A 17,561-nucleotide genomic window follows, 5' to 3' on the forward strand; every position below is an offset into this window, starting at 1 on the left:
CGATAAACATGGGTATACATATATCTACTCCTCTTGTTGTTCTTACTGTCACGGTGGTGATCCTGCACAGTATTTGTCCTTTTATGACTGAGCTATTTCACTCAACCATGTTTCAAGGCAGGATCAGTCCTTGGAAAGGGACATCATGCTTGGGAGGGTGGAGGGACAGCCCAGGAAAGGAAGACCCTTGATGAGATGGATTGATTTAGTCACTGGGGTCCTGGGGGTAGGTGTGTCAGAGACAATAACATTAGCAAGGAATAGAACAGGATTTAGAGCTGTTGTACATAGGGTCGCTGTGAGTCACAGGCAACTCAACGTCACATAACAACAACAACAATGCTCTCTAGACTCTTCCATGCTGTGTGGTACTTTATGAAGACTTTATTCTTTTTAGTAATGCATAGTATTCCATTGTGTGAACATACCACCATTTTCTGTCCATTTGTTTCTTCATGGGCATTTGTGCTTTCCAGTTTCTTGCAATTGTGAATAATGCTGCTCTGAACATTATTGTTGTTGTTGTTGTTATGTGCCATCAAGCCACCTGCAACTCATATAGCAACCCTATCGTGAGCCAGTCTCACAGACCTTGACACATCTACCCCTATTTCCTCAGTTATTGTGTCAATCCATCTCACCAGGGGTCTTCCTCTCCTGCACTATTTCTACACCCTTCCAAATATCCTATCCTTCTCTAAAGACTAGTCCTTCCTGGTCATGTGCCCAAAGTATGTCAGATGGAGCTTCAAAATCCCTGACTCCAAGGAGCAACTTGGTTCTGCCTTCTCCAGTACAGACCTGTTTTGTTTTCTTGGTGGGCCAGGGTATGTTCAATATTCATCTCCAGCACCAAAACCTAAGTCATCAACTCTTCTGTCATCCTTAGCCATTGTCCAGCTCTCTGGTGCATAGCAAGTAATTGCGAAGACCATGGCCTGGATCAGTCACATCTTGGTCTCTAGACTGATATTGTTGCTCCTCAGTACTCTGCAGAGGTTTCTGACAGCAGACTTCCCCAGTGCAATTCATCTTTTGATTTCCTGACTGCTGGTGCCAAGAGTGTTGATTGTGGAGCCAAGCAAGCTGTAATTGTTAACAACTTCAATATATCCACTTGTGCTCCGTTCTTATTTCATTGGAGTATATTCCTTGGAGTGGAAAAGTGGCATCATATGAGATTTTTATGTAAAGCTTTTTGAAGAAAAATCAAACTACCTTGCAGAGTGGTTGTACCATTTTTACAGTCCCTCCAACAGTACATGAGAGTTCTAATCTCTCCACATCCTCTCCAACATTTATTGCTTGCTGTCCTTTTAAACTTTGTTACCGGAGTGAGATAGTATCTCACTGTGTTTTTTATTTACATCTCTTTAATTGCCAGTGGTTTTGAAGACTTCTTCATATGTTTGCTAGCTATCTGAATGTACAAGGACCATTTTTTTAATTGATATTTTAATGAAAGTTTATAGAGAACTTAAATTTCCATTCATTCATTGTTGTATATTTTACTCCCTCTCAGTTCGCTTTTCTCTTTGGGGAGAAAAAAAGTCATTGTTATACAATTCTCCACCCCTACCTCAATCCACTTTACTATGCAGCTCTTATTCTAGGCTGTTATCATACAAACAATACCTAAGAATATATTCCTTTTAGCAGTTCTTTCCCTCATTTGTTTCCATGCAGGATGCATTATTTATCTTTTCTTAGTTTCTTAGCCCCTGCAAGGATCATTTTTAACTAGCTGACTAGTTAGTTGGTTTTAGCAATGTGGTAAAATTTCATGAACCCAACACCAAAACAAAAGCTGGGACTTAACCATAATTCACATCCAGCCATGAGATCCTCCTCCCTGCCAAGACAGGTAGGCAAATCCTTTGTGTTTTGTTTATTATTAACTTGCAAATGCTGATGATACATCTTTGATATGGTAGGAACTGTCCTAATAAGAACCCTACTACCGTCAGCGCCATCCTAAATCCCATGCTTCTCTTTCCCTTGTTTCCTTATGAAAAGATTCTGTGCCGGCTCATCTTTTAGAAATTACGTTTTCTCCTTAACATTAAGTCATAAAAGTCATCTCTTAAGGAATCCTAGGGACACAGGCCTCCTTAATGTCCTCTGTCAAAGTTCCCTGAGTCCTATGTCACTGAGAATGTCATGTAAATTTTGTTTTATACAATCTTTCTAAACATTGTGGTACATAGATTAATAGTAATTAATGATATAAAGCACAATGTGCAGATATCTCCTCAAATGCAATTAACTACTTCAAAGACCAACTGCAGGGTCAGCTGTGGGTTGGTTCCAGCTTGACAGTTCACAACAACAGTGACATAGGGGGTACAGTGTCAGTTGCTAACCAAAAGCTCAATGGTTCAAATCCACCAGCCACTCCAGAAAAGAAAGATGGGCAGTGTAATCCTATTAAGATTTGCATCTCCAGAAATCCGATGGAGATTCACTACCAGTGAGATTTGACTCAACAGGAAATGGGTTTACTGTCATCCACATTATTTCATGTCGCTACAGTGCACTTGTTTTGGCTACAGAGAAATATTCCACTGTGTGAATTCCTTCAGTTTCTTGAAAAACCTGACTAGGTACCGAATCCTAGAGCTGTTTTCATTGATCCTTTCATTTAAAGCATATTTATCTACTAAGCATCATGCAAGAAGCCCTGATGGCACAAGGATTAAGCATTCAGCTGTTAACTGAAAGGCTGGTGGTTCAAACCCCACGACTGGCTTTGCAGGAGAAAGACTTGGCAACCTGCTCCAATCAAAATTGTAGTCCAGAAAACCCTCTGAAACACTTCCACTCTGTCACACGGGGTCGCTATGAGTCAAACACTGACTAGATGACACCATTGTCCAAGTGTGCTGTGCATTGGACACACTAATTCACAAGCTAGTCACAGCCCCTGGGTGTCCAGTTTATTGCTTAGGGTTAGTTTCTTTTCTCTCTCTCTTTTGCTCTCAAGCACATGTAGAAATATTTTTCTGGAAAACCACTACTCAGTGGATTTCAATCAAAAAAAGGTATTAGCCAACAGAATATTGAGGCCACTTCACTTCAGAGATGTGGAGACCAAAACCACAGATGGTGCTAACAATAAGCTGTATTCTGTTCTTTCTGTCCCTCTGCTTCTAGTGCAGTTGTGGTCCATTAAAAATGTGCTGTCAATAGTTGTTGAATTAATAATAAGAAAGAAAAAAAAAAGACTTGTCCTACATACCTCAACAAATGCAGACTGGTGCGCACAGGTAGACACAGTGGAAAGAACCAGCTGATAGTCTGATGCCCCTCTAACCTATCCCTTCTCTAGTCTTCTGAGCAAATACCCTCTTACCTGCTTAGCTAAAAACCAAAGAGCATCCAATCTATTGGCAAGGCTTTGTCTTTACCTTCAAAACACACGCTGAGGCTTTTCCCATCCTCTCTCTCATGTCCTACCATGTCCCTCCTGCTCACTGCCCACCGACCACCCCAATCTCCATTCTGTTCTTCCCACACACCAACCTTCTCTCTTCCACCCTGCTTGACTCCTCTCTACTTAGGTCTCACCACCTCTCTCACCTCTAGGAAGCAGCGCTCCCCAGCCACCCTGGCCCCCTCTCTTAGACTTCCTGCTCTGAGTATCCACCCAGGCACTCTTTCATCCAGCTGCTTTAATCTCTGTCCAGGACTCATTTCTCAAATCTTTTCTGGGTCATCTGTTTATGACTTGTCCTCCTCCACCAGGATACAAGCTTTCCAGAGTGGAGCTTGCCTGCCTTGTTAGAGCATTTATTCTTTCCTTCTGATTATTTCTTATTTGCCTTTGAATCTACAGCTCCTAGAACAGTGGCTGGTACAAGGTAGATCCTCAACAAGTATCTAATTGAGATATTCATTGTTTAATGTTATCTTCACAATTGGTATCAGTCCTTTTCACTTCTGAATTGGCTGAGTTAGAAGTAATGCAAGCTTTGGAAGCATGTCAACTATGTGGGTGTTATTGTTAGTGTTAATATAAACTGACTTTACAGTCACAGTGACAGTAACCCAATTCATTATTATCTTCACCCTGGCCCTCCGTTCTGGCCCATGTGATAGTGGAAAAGAGATGTCTGGTAATGAACCACACTGCAGCCTCCAAAGTTCAGTTTAACAATTACTCACTGAACATTTACTAGACAATGACTAAGGATCAGAAGAAGACTTGATGCCTTCGAATTGTGGTGCTGGAGAAAAGTACTAAACATGTCATGGGCTACCAATAGGAAAAACTGGTCTGTCTTGGAGAGGATGAAACCACGTTTGACCTTGTAGGCAAGGATTTTGAAGCTCCATCTCACATACTTTGGACATGTAGCCAGGAGGGGACCTGTCCTTGGTCATCCTGTTTAGAAGGGTAGAGGGACAGTGCAGGAGAGGAAGAACCTAGATGAGATGGATTGACACAGTAACTGGGGCAATGGGATTAGGTGTGTCAGAATCAGTGAAACTGGCTCAGAACAGGGCAGGGGTCAGAGCTATTTTACATAGGATTGCTACAGTGGCATGTAACAACAAACAACAAGCCCACGACTGAATACTGAGGGTACAAAGACAACATGTCAGAGTGGCCATCCCAAGGGAAGTGCTGTAATGAAGATTTGACCAAATCTATGAAGACCCATGTGTCTTCACCAAGTATCTCATTTAATAGTTACAGGAGCAATTTGAAGTGGGTCCTGTTGTCCCCATTTTACAGAGGGTAATCTTGAAGCTCAGCGACATCAAGTGTCTTGTCTGACCCACTCACCCAATTCTGTCTCGTACTGACCCCAAATGTAGAGCTGTCCTCCTCAAGTCTTCCAATGGCTGATCTTTTAGATGTAGATCAACAGACCTTTTTCTCAAGGGGCCTCTCAAAACTCAACTCATGGACTCAAACCTCTAAGTTTCCAGTCAGCAGATGAGTGTGTGTTAACCACTTGCACCACACAGGGCCTTCCACTTCCCCAAAGGCACACAGTTACAAGGCGGGAAAGCCTGCTGGGCTCCTGAGCCAGGCTACTTTCCGCTACCCCACACAGGCGTCCATGGTCAGGAATGTCCCTGGAGGAGATCACAGGCTCGAGTTTGGAAGGAAAGGGAGTAGCTCAACTTTCCACTTACTGTGTCTGCTGTGCTCAGCCTGGGGGCAGCCAGCCTCTGGGGACTGCATCAGGGACACTTAGGGCTTAGATGAGACTCTACCAGTCCTAGAAAAACTCCCAGCGAGAGAAGTACAGGGCTCTCGGGCTGATTCGGCCACTGTGGGATCCAGGCATGATCTCAGCAGATGGGACAGGCAAGTCTCTGACTGGGGATCCAGCCCACAGACCGACCCAGGCTTCAACCACTTCCTCTGTTCACCCAGCCAATGGAGTCCAGATTCTGTGCCAGACTAAGAAAGAGAGGTTCCTGGGAGGCAGGAGAGAGGGAGGGAAGAGTTCAAAAAGTGTGAACTTTGACAGCACCTTCTTTGTAACCTTGCAGGAGAGGGAGTTCATGAAGTTTTTATGAGTTAGCACCATGGGCAACTCACTACTGTGTGATCCTATGCGGCGTGTGCACAGAGGTCACACGTGAAGTGACCTGAGAGAGCAGAACCAAGCACATGTATACATTTGTGTGCGCATGTGACCTTACTCTCAGAAATACCACCACACTTTGGAGCTTACTGTTACAGTCACTATGTCAACCCATCTCACTGAGGGTCTTCCTCTCTTTCTCTGACCTTCCACTTTTCTCAGCATGATGTCTTTTTCCAAAGACTGACCCCTCCTGACCAAAGTAAGTGAGACAAAGTTTCACCGCCTTACCTGTAAGGAGCCCATATGTTGCACTTTGTCTAATACAGACTTGTTGTTGTTCCTTTGGGAGTCCATGGGATGTTTTATACTCTTCACCATCATCACAATCCAAATTTGTGTGGTTAGGTTTAACATATATTCAGTAAAGTACTCAAAGATACACCTCAGTGAATTTTTACATGGTATATATGGCATCTGCTTCCAAAATAGCTTGTCTCCAGAAACCCTATGAACTTGGAGAAACGATGAAAGTTATACAAATGTTCAGGTCTTTTGTTCATAGTGTTGCTATGAGTTGTCCACGACTCGATGGCACATAACAACAACAACAACATATATTCACAATAACCTGCACTGAGATTGAAATGCACAACTTTGCCAACACTCCAGAAGGCTCAGCTGTGCTCCTTCCTAATCAGAAATTTTCCCTTCAACAGTGGTAACCACTATTCTCACTTTTAGTATCATAGATTAGTTTTGCCTGTTCTTAAACTTCATATAAACAAAATCATACAGAATATACTCCTTTGTGTCTGACGGCTTTCCTTCATCATTGCATCTATGAGATTCAGTGATGTCATGGTATTTAATACTAGTTCATTCTTTCCTACTGCTGGTTTTTATACCATTATATGGATATAATTGTTGTTAGGTGCTGTCAAGCTACAACTCATAGCAACCCTATGAACAACAGATTAAAAACTTGCCCATACCTATGCCACTGCCATGGTCTCTGCCAGGTTCAAGTCCATTGCTGCTACCAGTAAGGGACATTTGAGTTTTTCCTATTTTCAGCAGGTATGAATGAAGTTAATATGAACATTCATGTACAGGTTTCTTTGCTAGACATATCATATCTCTCAGACATACCTTCTTCTTGTCATGTGCTGTCAAGTCAGAACCAACATAACTGACCCTCTGGCAAGTTTTCAAAGGAAGTAAACTGTACAAGAGGAGACTGTCCATCTTTCTCCTAGGAAGCAACTGGTGGATTTGAACCATGTGCCTCTGAGATTGCAGCACAGATTCTTACCACAAGTCCACCAGAACTCCCTTAGGTGTATATTTTAGAGTAGAATTGCTGTCATAGAATGCTCATGAGTTGATCTTTTGTAGATTCAGCCAAACATTTTCCAGAGTTTGTACCAGTTTACATTCCTACCAATAGTGTTGTGAGAGTTCTAGTTGCTTCACATCCCCACCTATGTTTAGTATCAGGGGGCCTGTTAGTTTTAGTCAATCTGATACCTGTACAGAGAGATCTCATTGTAGTTTTAAGCTGCTTTGCCTAGTGAGTAGTGACGAGGTTGAGTGTGCATTAGTGTCTTTATCAGTCCTTTTTTGAAGTGTCTATTCAAGCTTTAACAGAAACACAATGCTTATAAAAATAAAGAACTGACAAAAACCAGAGAGTAAAGCAGAAACAGACCATGAGGCAGACATAAAGAGCAACTTGGTGGTGGTGTTGTGTGCTGTCAAGTCAGAACGAACTCATAGCTGCCCTGCTTGCAGATTTTCAAAGGCAGTTAATGGTAGAAAATTGTCCATCCTTCTCCCACAGAGTAGCTGGTGGATTCAAACCACATTCCTTCAGAACTGCAGCATAGCCTCTTACCAAAGAGTAACTTAACAACATGCATTTCTATCTGCAACAGTCATTTCTGCAATTGCAAGTCAATTGCTATAATTAACAAACTAGTACTGGCTTAGATAGGCGCATGTCTGAACTTTTCATTTTGAACAGATTATTTGAATATCACAGAGACTCTCAACTTAGATTCAGCAGGAGAAAAAGACTGAGAGCCTGAGAGGTCCCCTTGCCCAGCTGACTGACCGACTGCTTTTCCTTCACTTACAGGATCCCGACAGTGATCAGCCCCTGAACAGCCTCGGTAAGCTCAGGTCCGGCTTCTTTATCTATCTCAGCCTCTGATTTTCCATCAAATAAGTATTAAGTCCCTCTTGAGTGTGCTGCATCACTATCATCACCTGTTAAATGCTATGAAGGACATTCATGTATTCATCTATCATTCAGTGATTCATCTCTCATTTACTGAGCACCTGTAAGTCCCAGCATCCCTTCTAACAGCAGCAGGTAGGATACCCAGGGAAGCAAGAACAGCCAATTTAATTGGTCTCTGATGCCTTTATACAGTTACTCTTTCTCTCGTTCATTCAACACAAAAGAGGTTGGCTGCCATATACCAGGCCCTGAACTGAGTACTGGGCTATAATAATGCATTGTTGTTGTTGTTGTTGTGTACCATCTAGTTGGAACTGACCCATAGCTGACACTCCAGTGAGTTTTCAGAGGCAGTTAATTACATCCTTCTCCTGCAAAAAAGCTGGTGGATTCGAACCGTGTGCCTTTAGGATTGCAACACAGCTTCTTACCACTAGGCCACTAGAACTCCCATAATAGTGCATTGAACAACCCAAATATCTTCCCTCACAGAACTTACAACCCAACCAAGCTGTAAAGGAACAAGCTGGACAGTGTTTTCACCAATAGAAAAGCAAATAGCTGTGTTTACCTAATGTGCAGGAGAAAAATAGTTTAATAAGATGTTCCCAGAATTAAGGTGTTTCTCCAAGCAGATAATCTTAAGCCATTGATACCTACTCCTACTAGTCTGATAGATAAAAAGACACAAATTAATAAAGACCTAATAAAATCAATCCTATAAGCCAATCAATATTTTTCAATGGCCAGTCCCACTTACTCCGACAGCTTATTTATTTCATGACCAATAGTCTTGAATTTCTATTGATTGCAATGTCATCTTCAGTAAATCAAACAATACCTAGTTGGCAATTTGGAATTTATGTATCAATAGTCCATGGTGTCCCTCAAAGAGTACCTGGGCTTTCAAGTGCTCCACCAGCAGAGCAGAACCGAGGGTTACTGAACCGCAACGCAAGTTAAATGTGTTACAGGTTCCCTGTGGAAGGGAGCTCACGTGGTCAGGAATAGCTCCAGGCCAGGCAAGCCTTGGCAAAGGCCTTAGAGAATGAATACACTAACAAAACCAGAAGAGGAGGTGAAGGAATAAGATGAGGAACATCACAAGCAAAGATATAGAAAAAGACTTCATACGGAGTGTGGCATGGCCAGGAAGAGAACCTGCCTATGGGGCCCTGAGGGTTGATAAAGACCACCAATGGAAAGCCCATCTGACTCAAAGCTGAATTGAAGATAAATGTCATCAGAATGCGTTCATTCACAAGTGTCTATTAACCCTCTGGGTACAAATAGTTAATGTGTTCAGTTGCTGACCAAGAGATCGGAGCTTTGAGTCCATCCAGAGATGTCTTGGAGTAAATAAAATCCTGATATTCATTCTACTTCTGAAGAAATCAACCACTGGGAACCCCATGGCACGCAGTTCCATTCTGTCACACACGGGGGCGCCATGAATCAGAAGTGACTCTATAACAACTGGCTCGATTTTCAGTAAAAAAGCACAAATGGTACTGGTGTTCCCTCCATCCTTGAGCTTATGGTTTCACTAAATGAGAAATCAAGAAAGAGGACAAAATATTTTCTGTTGACTGGATATGTTCAAAACACATGTGCAAGAGGCTTAGGACTCCCCTAGGGCAGGCCTGGGGCAGAATGGACAGAAGTGAAGCATCCTAGAACAGGCTATGAGAATGGGGTACCAGAAGGACAAGGTGGCATGGGTTGGGGCTCGTCTGAAGGCCACTTGAGACTTCAGCGGTGACTATGGCTGAAGGAGTGAAGGGGACCAGACAGCCTTGTGCTAATGAAGCTAAGCCTGGTCTTCAAGAATAACCACCTCCCTTGGGGACTGACCACAGTGGTCCAAAGCACTCCTGGGACTCCACACCTGGTGTGGCCAGAGGATTGGGGGATGTGGGCCTTGGCAGGACAAGTCTTTAAGCGCCAGCCAGTGGGAGCTCAGCACACTGACTTGCCTTCCATCTCTGCAGATGTCACCCCCCTGCGCAAATCTCGCAACTCCCTGGAGACCTTCAAAAAAGTGGGGGTCCCCATCATCGCTGCGGTGCTGAGCCTGGCAACCATCGTTGTTGCTGCTATCCTCAGTAAGTAGAAGCCTCATCCCCTCCCTCTGGGGCAGCCTCCACCCTAGTTTGTCCCCTCAGTGACAGCCCTGACCCTACCCTGTCCCCTCAGTCAGTAACAGCCCCCCCCAGCCTGTGCCCTCAGGGGCAGCCCTCATCTCACTCACGCTATCCCCTCAGTAAATGGCAGTCCTCGCCCCCACCCTCACCTCTCAGCACCTTCTTCACCCTCCACACTCCCACCCCCATAGCATCTAGGCAGGTGATCTGCATATGTACCCACATGTTTCCACCCCCTGTTTTGAAGAAAGCCTTCTTCTGAGAATGAAGGGGAGGTAAGCCCAGCCCCTATATGTCCCTGATGCTCTGCCTTGCAGTGAGCTGCAAGGCTGCAGCATCGCCAACCCACACAGGAAATTTGCACAGGTGGCCACACCCCTTGTCTCCTCCTCCAGATGGAGAGCCCAGGGGAGGGGAGCTGGAAGAGCAGGGGCATTTCTTCTGGAAAGGGGTAGAGGAGGAAGAAAGAGCCGGGGAAATGGCAGACCTCCCCACCTTTAGCTCTATCATCCAGCCCTCACCATGGCCTGTGCTGTTGTCCATGTTTACAATGCAGAAAGGGTGTTGAAACTCCAAGCAGACCCTTTTGCCTTCATTTCCACATCTCTGATAAAGAAGATAAAGCTGAATGAGAAGTAGCGTCCATAGTCTCTTTCAGCTTGCATATCCAATGGCTAGCCTCTGATTCCCCCTCAAAAAGTGGGGTCAGCAAACAGCTGCAAGTAGAGCCGAGGAGACAGGACTAGAAATCAAGAGACCTGGCACGACCTCTTGCTGCCATGTGGTCTTGAGTAAGTCACTCAGCTTCTTTCAGCCTCAGTCTCCACATCCGTGAAATGCCCTCCCTCCCACAGAAGAACACGATGAGGCCCATGGGAGAATGTGTATTAAAAAAACAACAACAAAAAAACCCTGGAGAAAAGGCAGGCTGTGTGAAGGTGAGTGTCAGGGTGCAGCTCAGAGGGAAACAGCCAAGGCTGTGCTTTTGTTGGCTTGTGACCTGGTTGACTTCCCTACCAGCAGTAGATGCAGACTCGTTGGAGGACACTCAGAGGTCATCTGATTTAACCTCTCATTCTACACTTGAGAACGGGGGCAAGGGATGAGCACGAGGGGAGAGACACCTGGAGACAGAATTGGACAGGAAGCAGGTGTCCCTCGGAAGAGTTCCATGTGCGTTTCCATCTGGCAGCGGTGGACATGCAGATCCACAATGGAAACACCTCCAAAGCCCTGAGAGCCCAGAGGCGTGTGAGACTCAGATAAGCCCAAGTTACTTCTACTTGGCCTTGGGCCGCCTGTTTTATTCAGAATAATACTAAAATAAGCTTCTCTTCTCTGAGCCTCTGCCTTAGCACAGCGAAGAGGGTGGAAGCGCTGCAAATCCATCCAGGGGCGGAGGGACAGGCAGGCACCTGGTTAAGATTTAAGTTCTAGATGAGCTCTCCCTGTTCCAGCAGCCCTGAGGAGCTCTCATGCCCGGGGGCACCTCTGCAGGCACGGGAAGTGGCCCACACCTCCATCCTGAGTTATGTCCACTCAGCCTTTTGGCTTCTTCTTTTGGTCTTATTTGGTGACACTGTGACCCGCCTTGTCCTGGGAAACGGGTGTGACCCTGACATGGCCCAGCTCCTAATCAGGAGAATCAAACTCCAGAGGTCTAGGAAATATCTGATCTGCTCCTTCTCTCCTGCTTCACTCAGACAAAGAACTCAGAGCCGGCAGATGACATGCTTAACTCCTTCGGGAAGGCCAGGAGAGGCAGCCACGAGTTAGGCTCTGACTCAACTCCTGGTTTTGCCACTTAGGTTGCTGTGTGACCGGGAGAAGCATGACCTAAGTGTCTCTGCCTCAATCTCCTTATTTATGTTAATAGGGAGGTCCTTGCCAGGATCACACGGAAGCTGTTAGCACAGTGGTGAGTGGTGGTCATCATTACACACATTCCCACTGCTCCTACGGTCAGCAGTGCTGTTGCTGGACTTTAAGGGAAGCATTATTCTGGGGGAGCTGAGTTAGACAGGAGGAGCCTCCTTCCTAGCATGGTGTTTGCCTGTGTGTTCTTACCCAAGGAAATGTTTTTGAAGTATACATCCCCTAAGGGATTTAAAAAAGAGAGAGAGACAAAGTCCCATCATCCCTAAATGGTAAAGGAGCAACAGAATCTGAAGGCAGCTGACAGAAGATATAGGTGGCAGACAGAAAAACTAAGAGAAGCTCTTAATGACTCTTTTCAACCTCAGAGTTAAATAATCACTAGAATTTTACCTGATAGTTAAAAGACACTTTTCCTAACTGCTAGCATACTTAATGGTCTTACCAGCCCTGCAAACTATCATCCCACTGCACCAGGGAGGAAACTAAGATCTCGAAAGGGGGAGTGAGCTCCATCTCAAACTGCACAGTAGGGAGGAGACCGGGGACTCACAGTAAGGTCATTGGATTCTGGGTTCCCTGTTACCAGAGGAAGGATACGTGCCAGCACTCAGGGGTAAGAAGCTGGGAGGAAATCCTGTTTCTAAATTTCTCCCACACACATCTTTCTTGACTCTTTGGCCACCTCATCGTTATGGGCAGAAGCCCGGGCCTGCTTGTCTCAAGCCCAGTTCTCTTCTCAGGGAAGTCCACCCTCTCCCAGCCCCAACCACCTACTTGGCCCTCAAGCCTCTGTACTCCTTCCTCTACCTGTCTTCCAGTTAAGGTGATCCTAGACAAATACTACTTCCTCTGTGGGCAGCCTCTTCACTTCATTGCCAGGACGCAGGTGTGTGATGGCCAGCAGGACTGTGCCTCGGGGGAGGACGAGCAGCACTGTGTCAAGAACTACCAGGATGGACCCCAGGTGGGAGGTGAGTCCAGGGGCTGCGGAACACAGCAGGCTGGTGGACACAGTAGAAAGTCAGACCCCTTGGTCTACTAGGTTGTTAGATGTCTAATTGAGTATGACTCAATGGTGACCCTGTGAACAGACAACCTGAAACCTGCCCTATCCTGTGCCATTCTCGTCCCCTCTAACATACTAGAGCCCATTGCTGAAGTCACTGTGTCAATCCATCTCATCGGGGATCTTTCTCTGCTTCTCCGAAATTACAATTTCTAAGTGTGATGATCCTTTCCAAGGAGTCATCGCCTAGCCGCACATCCAAAGTATGAAAGATGAAACTTCATCACTTTTGCCTCCAAAGAGCACTCTGGCTGCACTTTCCCCAAGACATGTTTGTTTCTTCTCTTAGCAGTCCACGAGCTATTCATTTCTCTCCTCTAGCACCACAACTCTAAGGCATCAATTCTTCTGTCATCCTTATTCACTGTCCGGCTTTCTGACGCATAAGAGGTGATTAAGAAAACTGTGGCCTGAGTCAGGAGCACCTTGGTCTTCAAACTGACATCATTGTTCCTCAATAATTTATAGAAGTCCCTGACAGCAGACAAGCTCAATGCAATAAGTCTCCTGATTTCCTGACCCCTGGTGCCGAGGGTGTTGGTACCACCCGCCTTTTGACAGTTTCCATACCTACTTGTTAGGGAGCTCTGGTAGCCTAGTGAACAGAAACTTGTGCTACCAACCCAAAGACAGGCAGTTTAAATCCATCAGCTCCTCCACAGGAGAAAAATGGGCAGTCTCCTCCCATGTGATTTACAGCCTCTGAAAACCCACTGGAGGGTCAGCTATGAGCCAGTTCTGATGCCTGGCAACAAGTTCATTTTCAGGAGATGTCTACTGTAAGGTTAGAGAGCAAGGTTGCATCTTATTTACCTTTAGGTTCTCCAAGACTTAACCCATCAAAAGCACTCAGTAAAAAGTTAGTGAACAAATGTGGATCAGAGGTCACCAAAAAATTGTCATTGAGCCCGCCTTGTTCCTGCTGCATTTGAACGGTGTTAAAGACCTGGATTGAATGACCCTTTATATGAACTTTGTTAACTCAAGAGAACTAGGAAGGAGACTGTAAAGTCATGTAATCAGTCCTTCTATTCATTAGATATGTATTGTCACCTGCTGGGCACCAGGAATGGGCTAAGTCCTTCAAACGAAGATGAGATGTTTTGAGCATAAAGACTCCTGTTTTTTTGTTTGTTGTTTTTTTTTTAAATCAGGCTAGCCCAGATTAAACCATTCCATGCTTGGGCTCTGAAAAGAAAAAAAAAGAAGCCTGGGAGACAGGTGATGAGGGCTTTCGAGGGGAGGACAGAGTAATACTTTGTTGTTTGCTTCTTTGAAATAGAAGTAAAATGTCTATGATTGCTTTCCACCCTACTGCCAATAAATAAAGCAGCACATTCAAACTTCCCTGTCTGACTTTGTGTGGAGAAGGGCCTAGGTGTCTTTGTAGAGAAGTGTCTCCTAAGCTGGACAAATTGTGGTAGATTGTGAGTAGAATGACTGTATACATTATCAGCAAAAGTGATATCTGTAAGAGCAAATTACTATGACAGGGCAACAGGAGATTGTCTGGCCCAGGACCACTGGAGTCCCTGGAGGTGTGAACACATTTCCTGCTACTCAAAAGTTTGAAACTTCAAATTCACCCTCAGCCACTGGGACCCTGTGGAGTGCAGCTCTACTCTGATATGAATGGGCCTGGCACCCATCGATTAGACTCCAGGGCTCAACCAGGCAAAGTCAAGTGAAGACCTCAACATTCAGAATGCTGGCGTTCTACAATGTCCCTAGTCCATGAACATATCTGAGGAGTGGTCAGGTGAGGCCCTGCCCTATGGCTGACCCAGCTTCCTCCCTTTCCCTTCCAGTCCGCCTCTCCAAGGACCGGTCCACCCTGCAGGTGCTGAACCCCGCCACAGGGGCCTGGGCCTCCGCCTGTTTCGACAACTTCACAGAAACTTTGGCCAAGACAGCCTGTGAACAGATGGGCTATGACAGGTACTTAGCCCATGCCTCCAGAAGTGACCATCTGCCCCTGCACCCTCCTGTAACTCTGTCTGCCTTCTTCTTAAAAAAATGTAAACACTGGACTCACACAGGCCCACTTTTGGATTTCATCACTTGGGCTCACAAATAACATGATGCAAATCTCCTACAGAATACCAACCTCATAGGATGATCATAGGGGCCAGTGAAAGAATGTATGGCCCCTGAGTACACACACACACACACATACAGATGCATACATACACATAGGTACACACACGTATACATGCATATACATATATCCACACACATATCCACACATACGTGTGTGCATACACACACGCAAAGCTCTTTTGCAGGGAGTTACTACAGCTCTCTTAAGGTAGCCAAATGCCTCATCATCTACTCAGTGATTCACGTAAGTAGATGAATGAATTCTCACTGTCCTTTTCTATATTTTCTCAATCGCTTTTCCCTCTTTCTGGCTTTACAAGAAGCTGCCCATGGCCAGCAGTAAAAAGCCTTATTTTCTTACTCCAAGTCCCATCAGTTAAAATTTAGTATAAGCAAATCTAATCTCACTGGAGCCACATAAGCAACCCTAGGTCTCAGGAAATTTCAAAAGCAGCTCCAAATTTGGAGTAGATGAAAAGGTATATAATTATAATAAGCTGTTGCTGGTGTGTGCCATCAAGTCAAAACCAACCCATAGCTGACCCTCCAGCAGGTTTTCAGAGGCAGAAAAACATATGGGAGGAGATTGTCCGTCCTTCTCCCACAGAACACCTGGTAGATTTGAACTACGCGCCTTTGGGATTGCAGAGCAGCTTCTTACCACTAAGCCACTAGGGCTCCCCTTTAGCATATATGTTTCTATCCAATTTGATCTTGGCAGAAAACCAAAAAGTTAGTTACTCTTATGTCCACGTTATAGATTGGCTCCAAAAGGGTAAGTAACTTGCCCAGGTGTTTAGCTGGAAGGCAGAGGGGTGAAATTTGGAGGTTCCTGGTCTAGAATTCTTGAATTTCTTATGGAACTTCATCCATAAAGGGATGTGAAAAGAAAGAGGACACAACTGTAGTCAGACAGTTTAGCTAAAGAAGGAAAGAACCCATGTGTTCAGCTGCAGAGTGAGGTAACTTCTCTGGGCAGACCCAGACTTCCTCAGAATTTTAAGACATTGGACCTAGAAACTAGGCAGAAATGATAAAGCTAGGAAGACATCACCAATCAATCACAGCACTCTCTCCCCCATCAATCTCTGAAGCAGCGTCAAGGTCCTTTCCCATAACAGCTCCAGGCAAACACTACTAATTGTTTAGGTGTCTCTACTCTCTGGTTGTCTGACTTCTGCTGCTCTCTCTGCCCATCAGAAGAGAGAACGCCCCACACCTTTCTTTCTGTGAGTACCGGGAAGGCATGGCCCGCACCTGCTGTTCTCGCCTCCTCCTGGCTGCTGCAGCCCCTCCTCCCACTGCAGTCCAGCCAACTGCAGTGTCAGCTGTACCCAGCACGGCAGGCTGAGTCTTGATTATGAAACCAGGGTTGTCTCCAGGGGTTCTTAAGGTGACAAACTCCCGAAATTGCTGTCCTTCCTGAGCTCAGTAAGGCACCCAGTCATCCAGCTCTTCCACACCACGAAATCCAAGTTCAGTCTAATTATTCATCAAAATGGAACTGGTAAACTGTTTAGCCTTCCTGGTAAAGTCCATTTCCACCATCATTCTTCCTCTTGGGCTCCAGATTGCTCAAGTTTCCTTCCTTGGCCAACATTAGAGACCCTTCTTATCTGGGACCACAAAATCATAGGGAGTTAAAGGTAGGAGGGACCCTAGGAATCCATCTATGGACCCTGCTCCATCTCTCATTTGACAGATGATAGAAATAGAGAGAGCCATAGAAAGAAAGTGGCCTGCTCAAGGTCACACATCAAACTAACGTAACGGCCAGGGAAAAAGCCTAGCCCCTAAGAATTCTTAATACAAAACAGCATTGCCACACTCCAGTCCTCTTGGGTCCACCCCTGGGTCGGCTCAGGTAGTGCCATTGTTCCTGGTTAGGCGTATGAAACTATCCCAACGTGATAGTGCCACACACTTACCTGGGTGCAGACCTTGTCCTAGCATGACTGGATGGAAAGGAAAAGAGAGGCATGGAGCAGGCAGATTCCTAAAGGAGCAACAGCCACTGAGATGGCATTAATCAGGGGAGGTTTCCTGGAGGAGGATGGACTTAACCCAAGGTTTGAAAGAAGGCAAGCATAGATCAGTGAAGAGCAATAGAGAGGCTGGGCCATGTGAGAGAAATGTTTGTCCAGATCCAACAGAAGACTGGTTCAGTCCCAACCTATTTCCTAAAGGATCTATGAAAAAAGTACTTCCCTACCAAATTAGACCAAAGGCCTTGTTTAGAGAACCAAATATCCACAATCCACTTCCCTCCCAAGTGAGGGAAGAGGTAAGCTGGGTTTTGTTTTCTTGTTTCCCTCACTATGAACAAAAACAGATGACTAGGGCAAAGCTTGGGTGCCATTTGAGATAGAATAGGTGCCATCTAAAATAGGAGCAGAGCTCAGAATTAGAGACAGGGATGGCTAATGTTTCTCCAGCATTCTGTGTCCTACACTTTAATTTCTTGCCCAGGACAACTAGGCTGTGCCAGCCTGTGCCTCGTCCTGGGATCCAAGACAAGGACCCTTATCACATAGCAAACTGGGTGTCACCCTTGCTGGCTAAGACCAACTCTACTTCCCACCTTT

General features: G+C 45.3%; 1 protein-coding gene across 1 annotated transcript in view; it reads left to right on the plus strand.

Moving 5' to 3' along the window:
- Window positions 1-17,561, plus strand: part of TMPRSS4 (transmembrane protease, serine 4) — a 33,774-nt gene that overhangs the window by 6,915 nt on the left and 9,298 nt on the right. The window contains exons 2-5 of the mRNA XM_006890882.1: window positions 7,684-7,717; window positions 9,780-9,893; window positions 12,629-12,781; window positions 14,685-14,814. Of these exons, the coding sequence (XP_006890944.1) occupies window positions 7,684-7,717; window positions 9,780-9,893; window positions 12,629-12,781; window positions 14,685-14,814 (431 nt within the window). The remainder of the gene's footprint in view (window positions 1-7,683; window positions 7,718-9,779; window positions 9,894-12,628; window positions 12,782-14,684; window positions 14,815-17,561) is intronic.

Source organism: Elephantulus edwardii, unplaced genomic scaffold, assembly GCF_000299155.1.
Source record: "Elephantulus edwardii isolate Elephantulus edwardi_28Jun2011 unplaced genomic scaffold, EleEdw1.0 scaffold00093, whole genome shotgun sequence".
Classification (NCBI taxonomy): domain Eukaryota; kingdom Metazoa; phylum Chordata; class Mammalia; order Macroscelidea; family Macroscelididae; genus Elephantulus; species Elephantulus edwardii.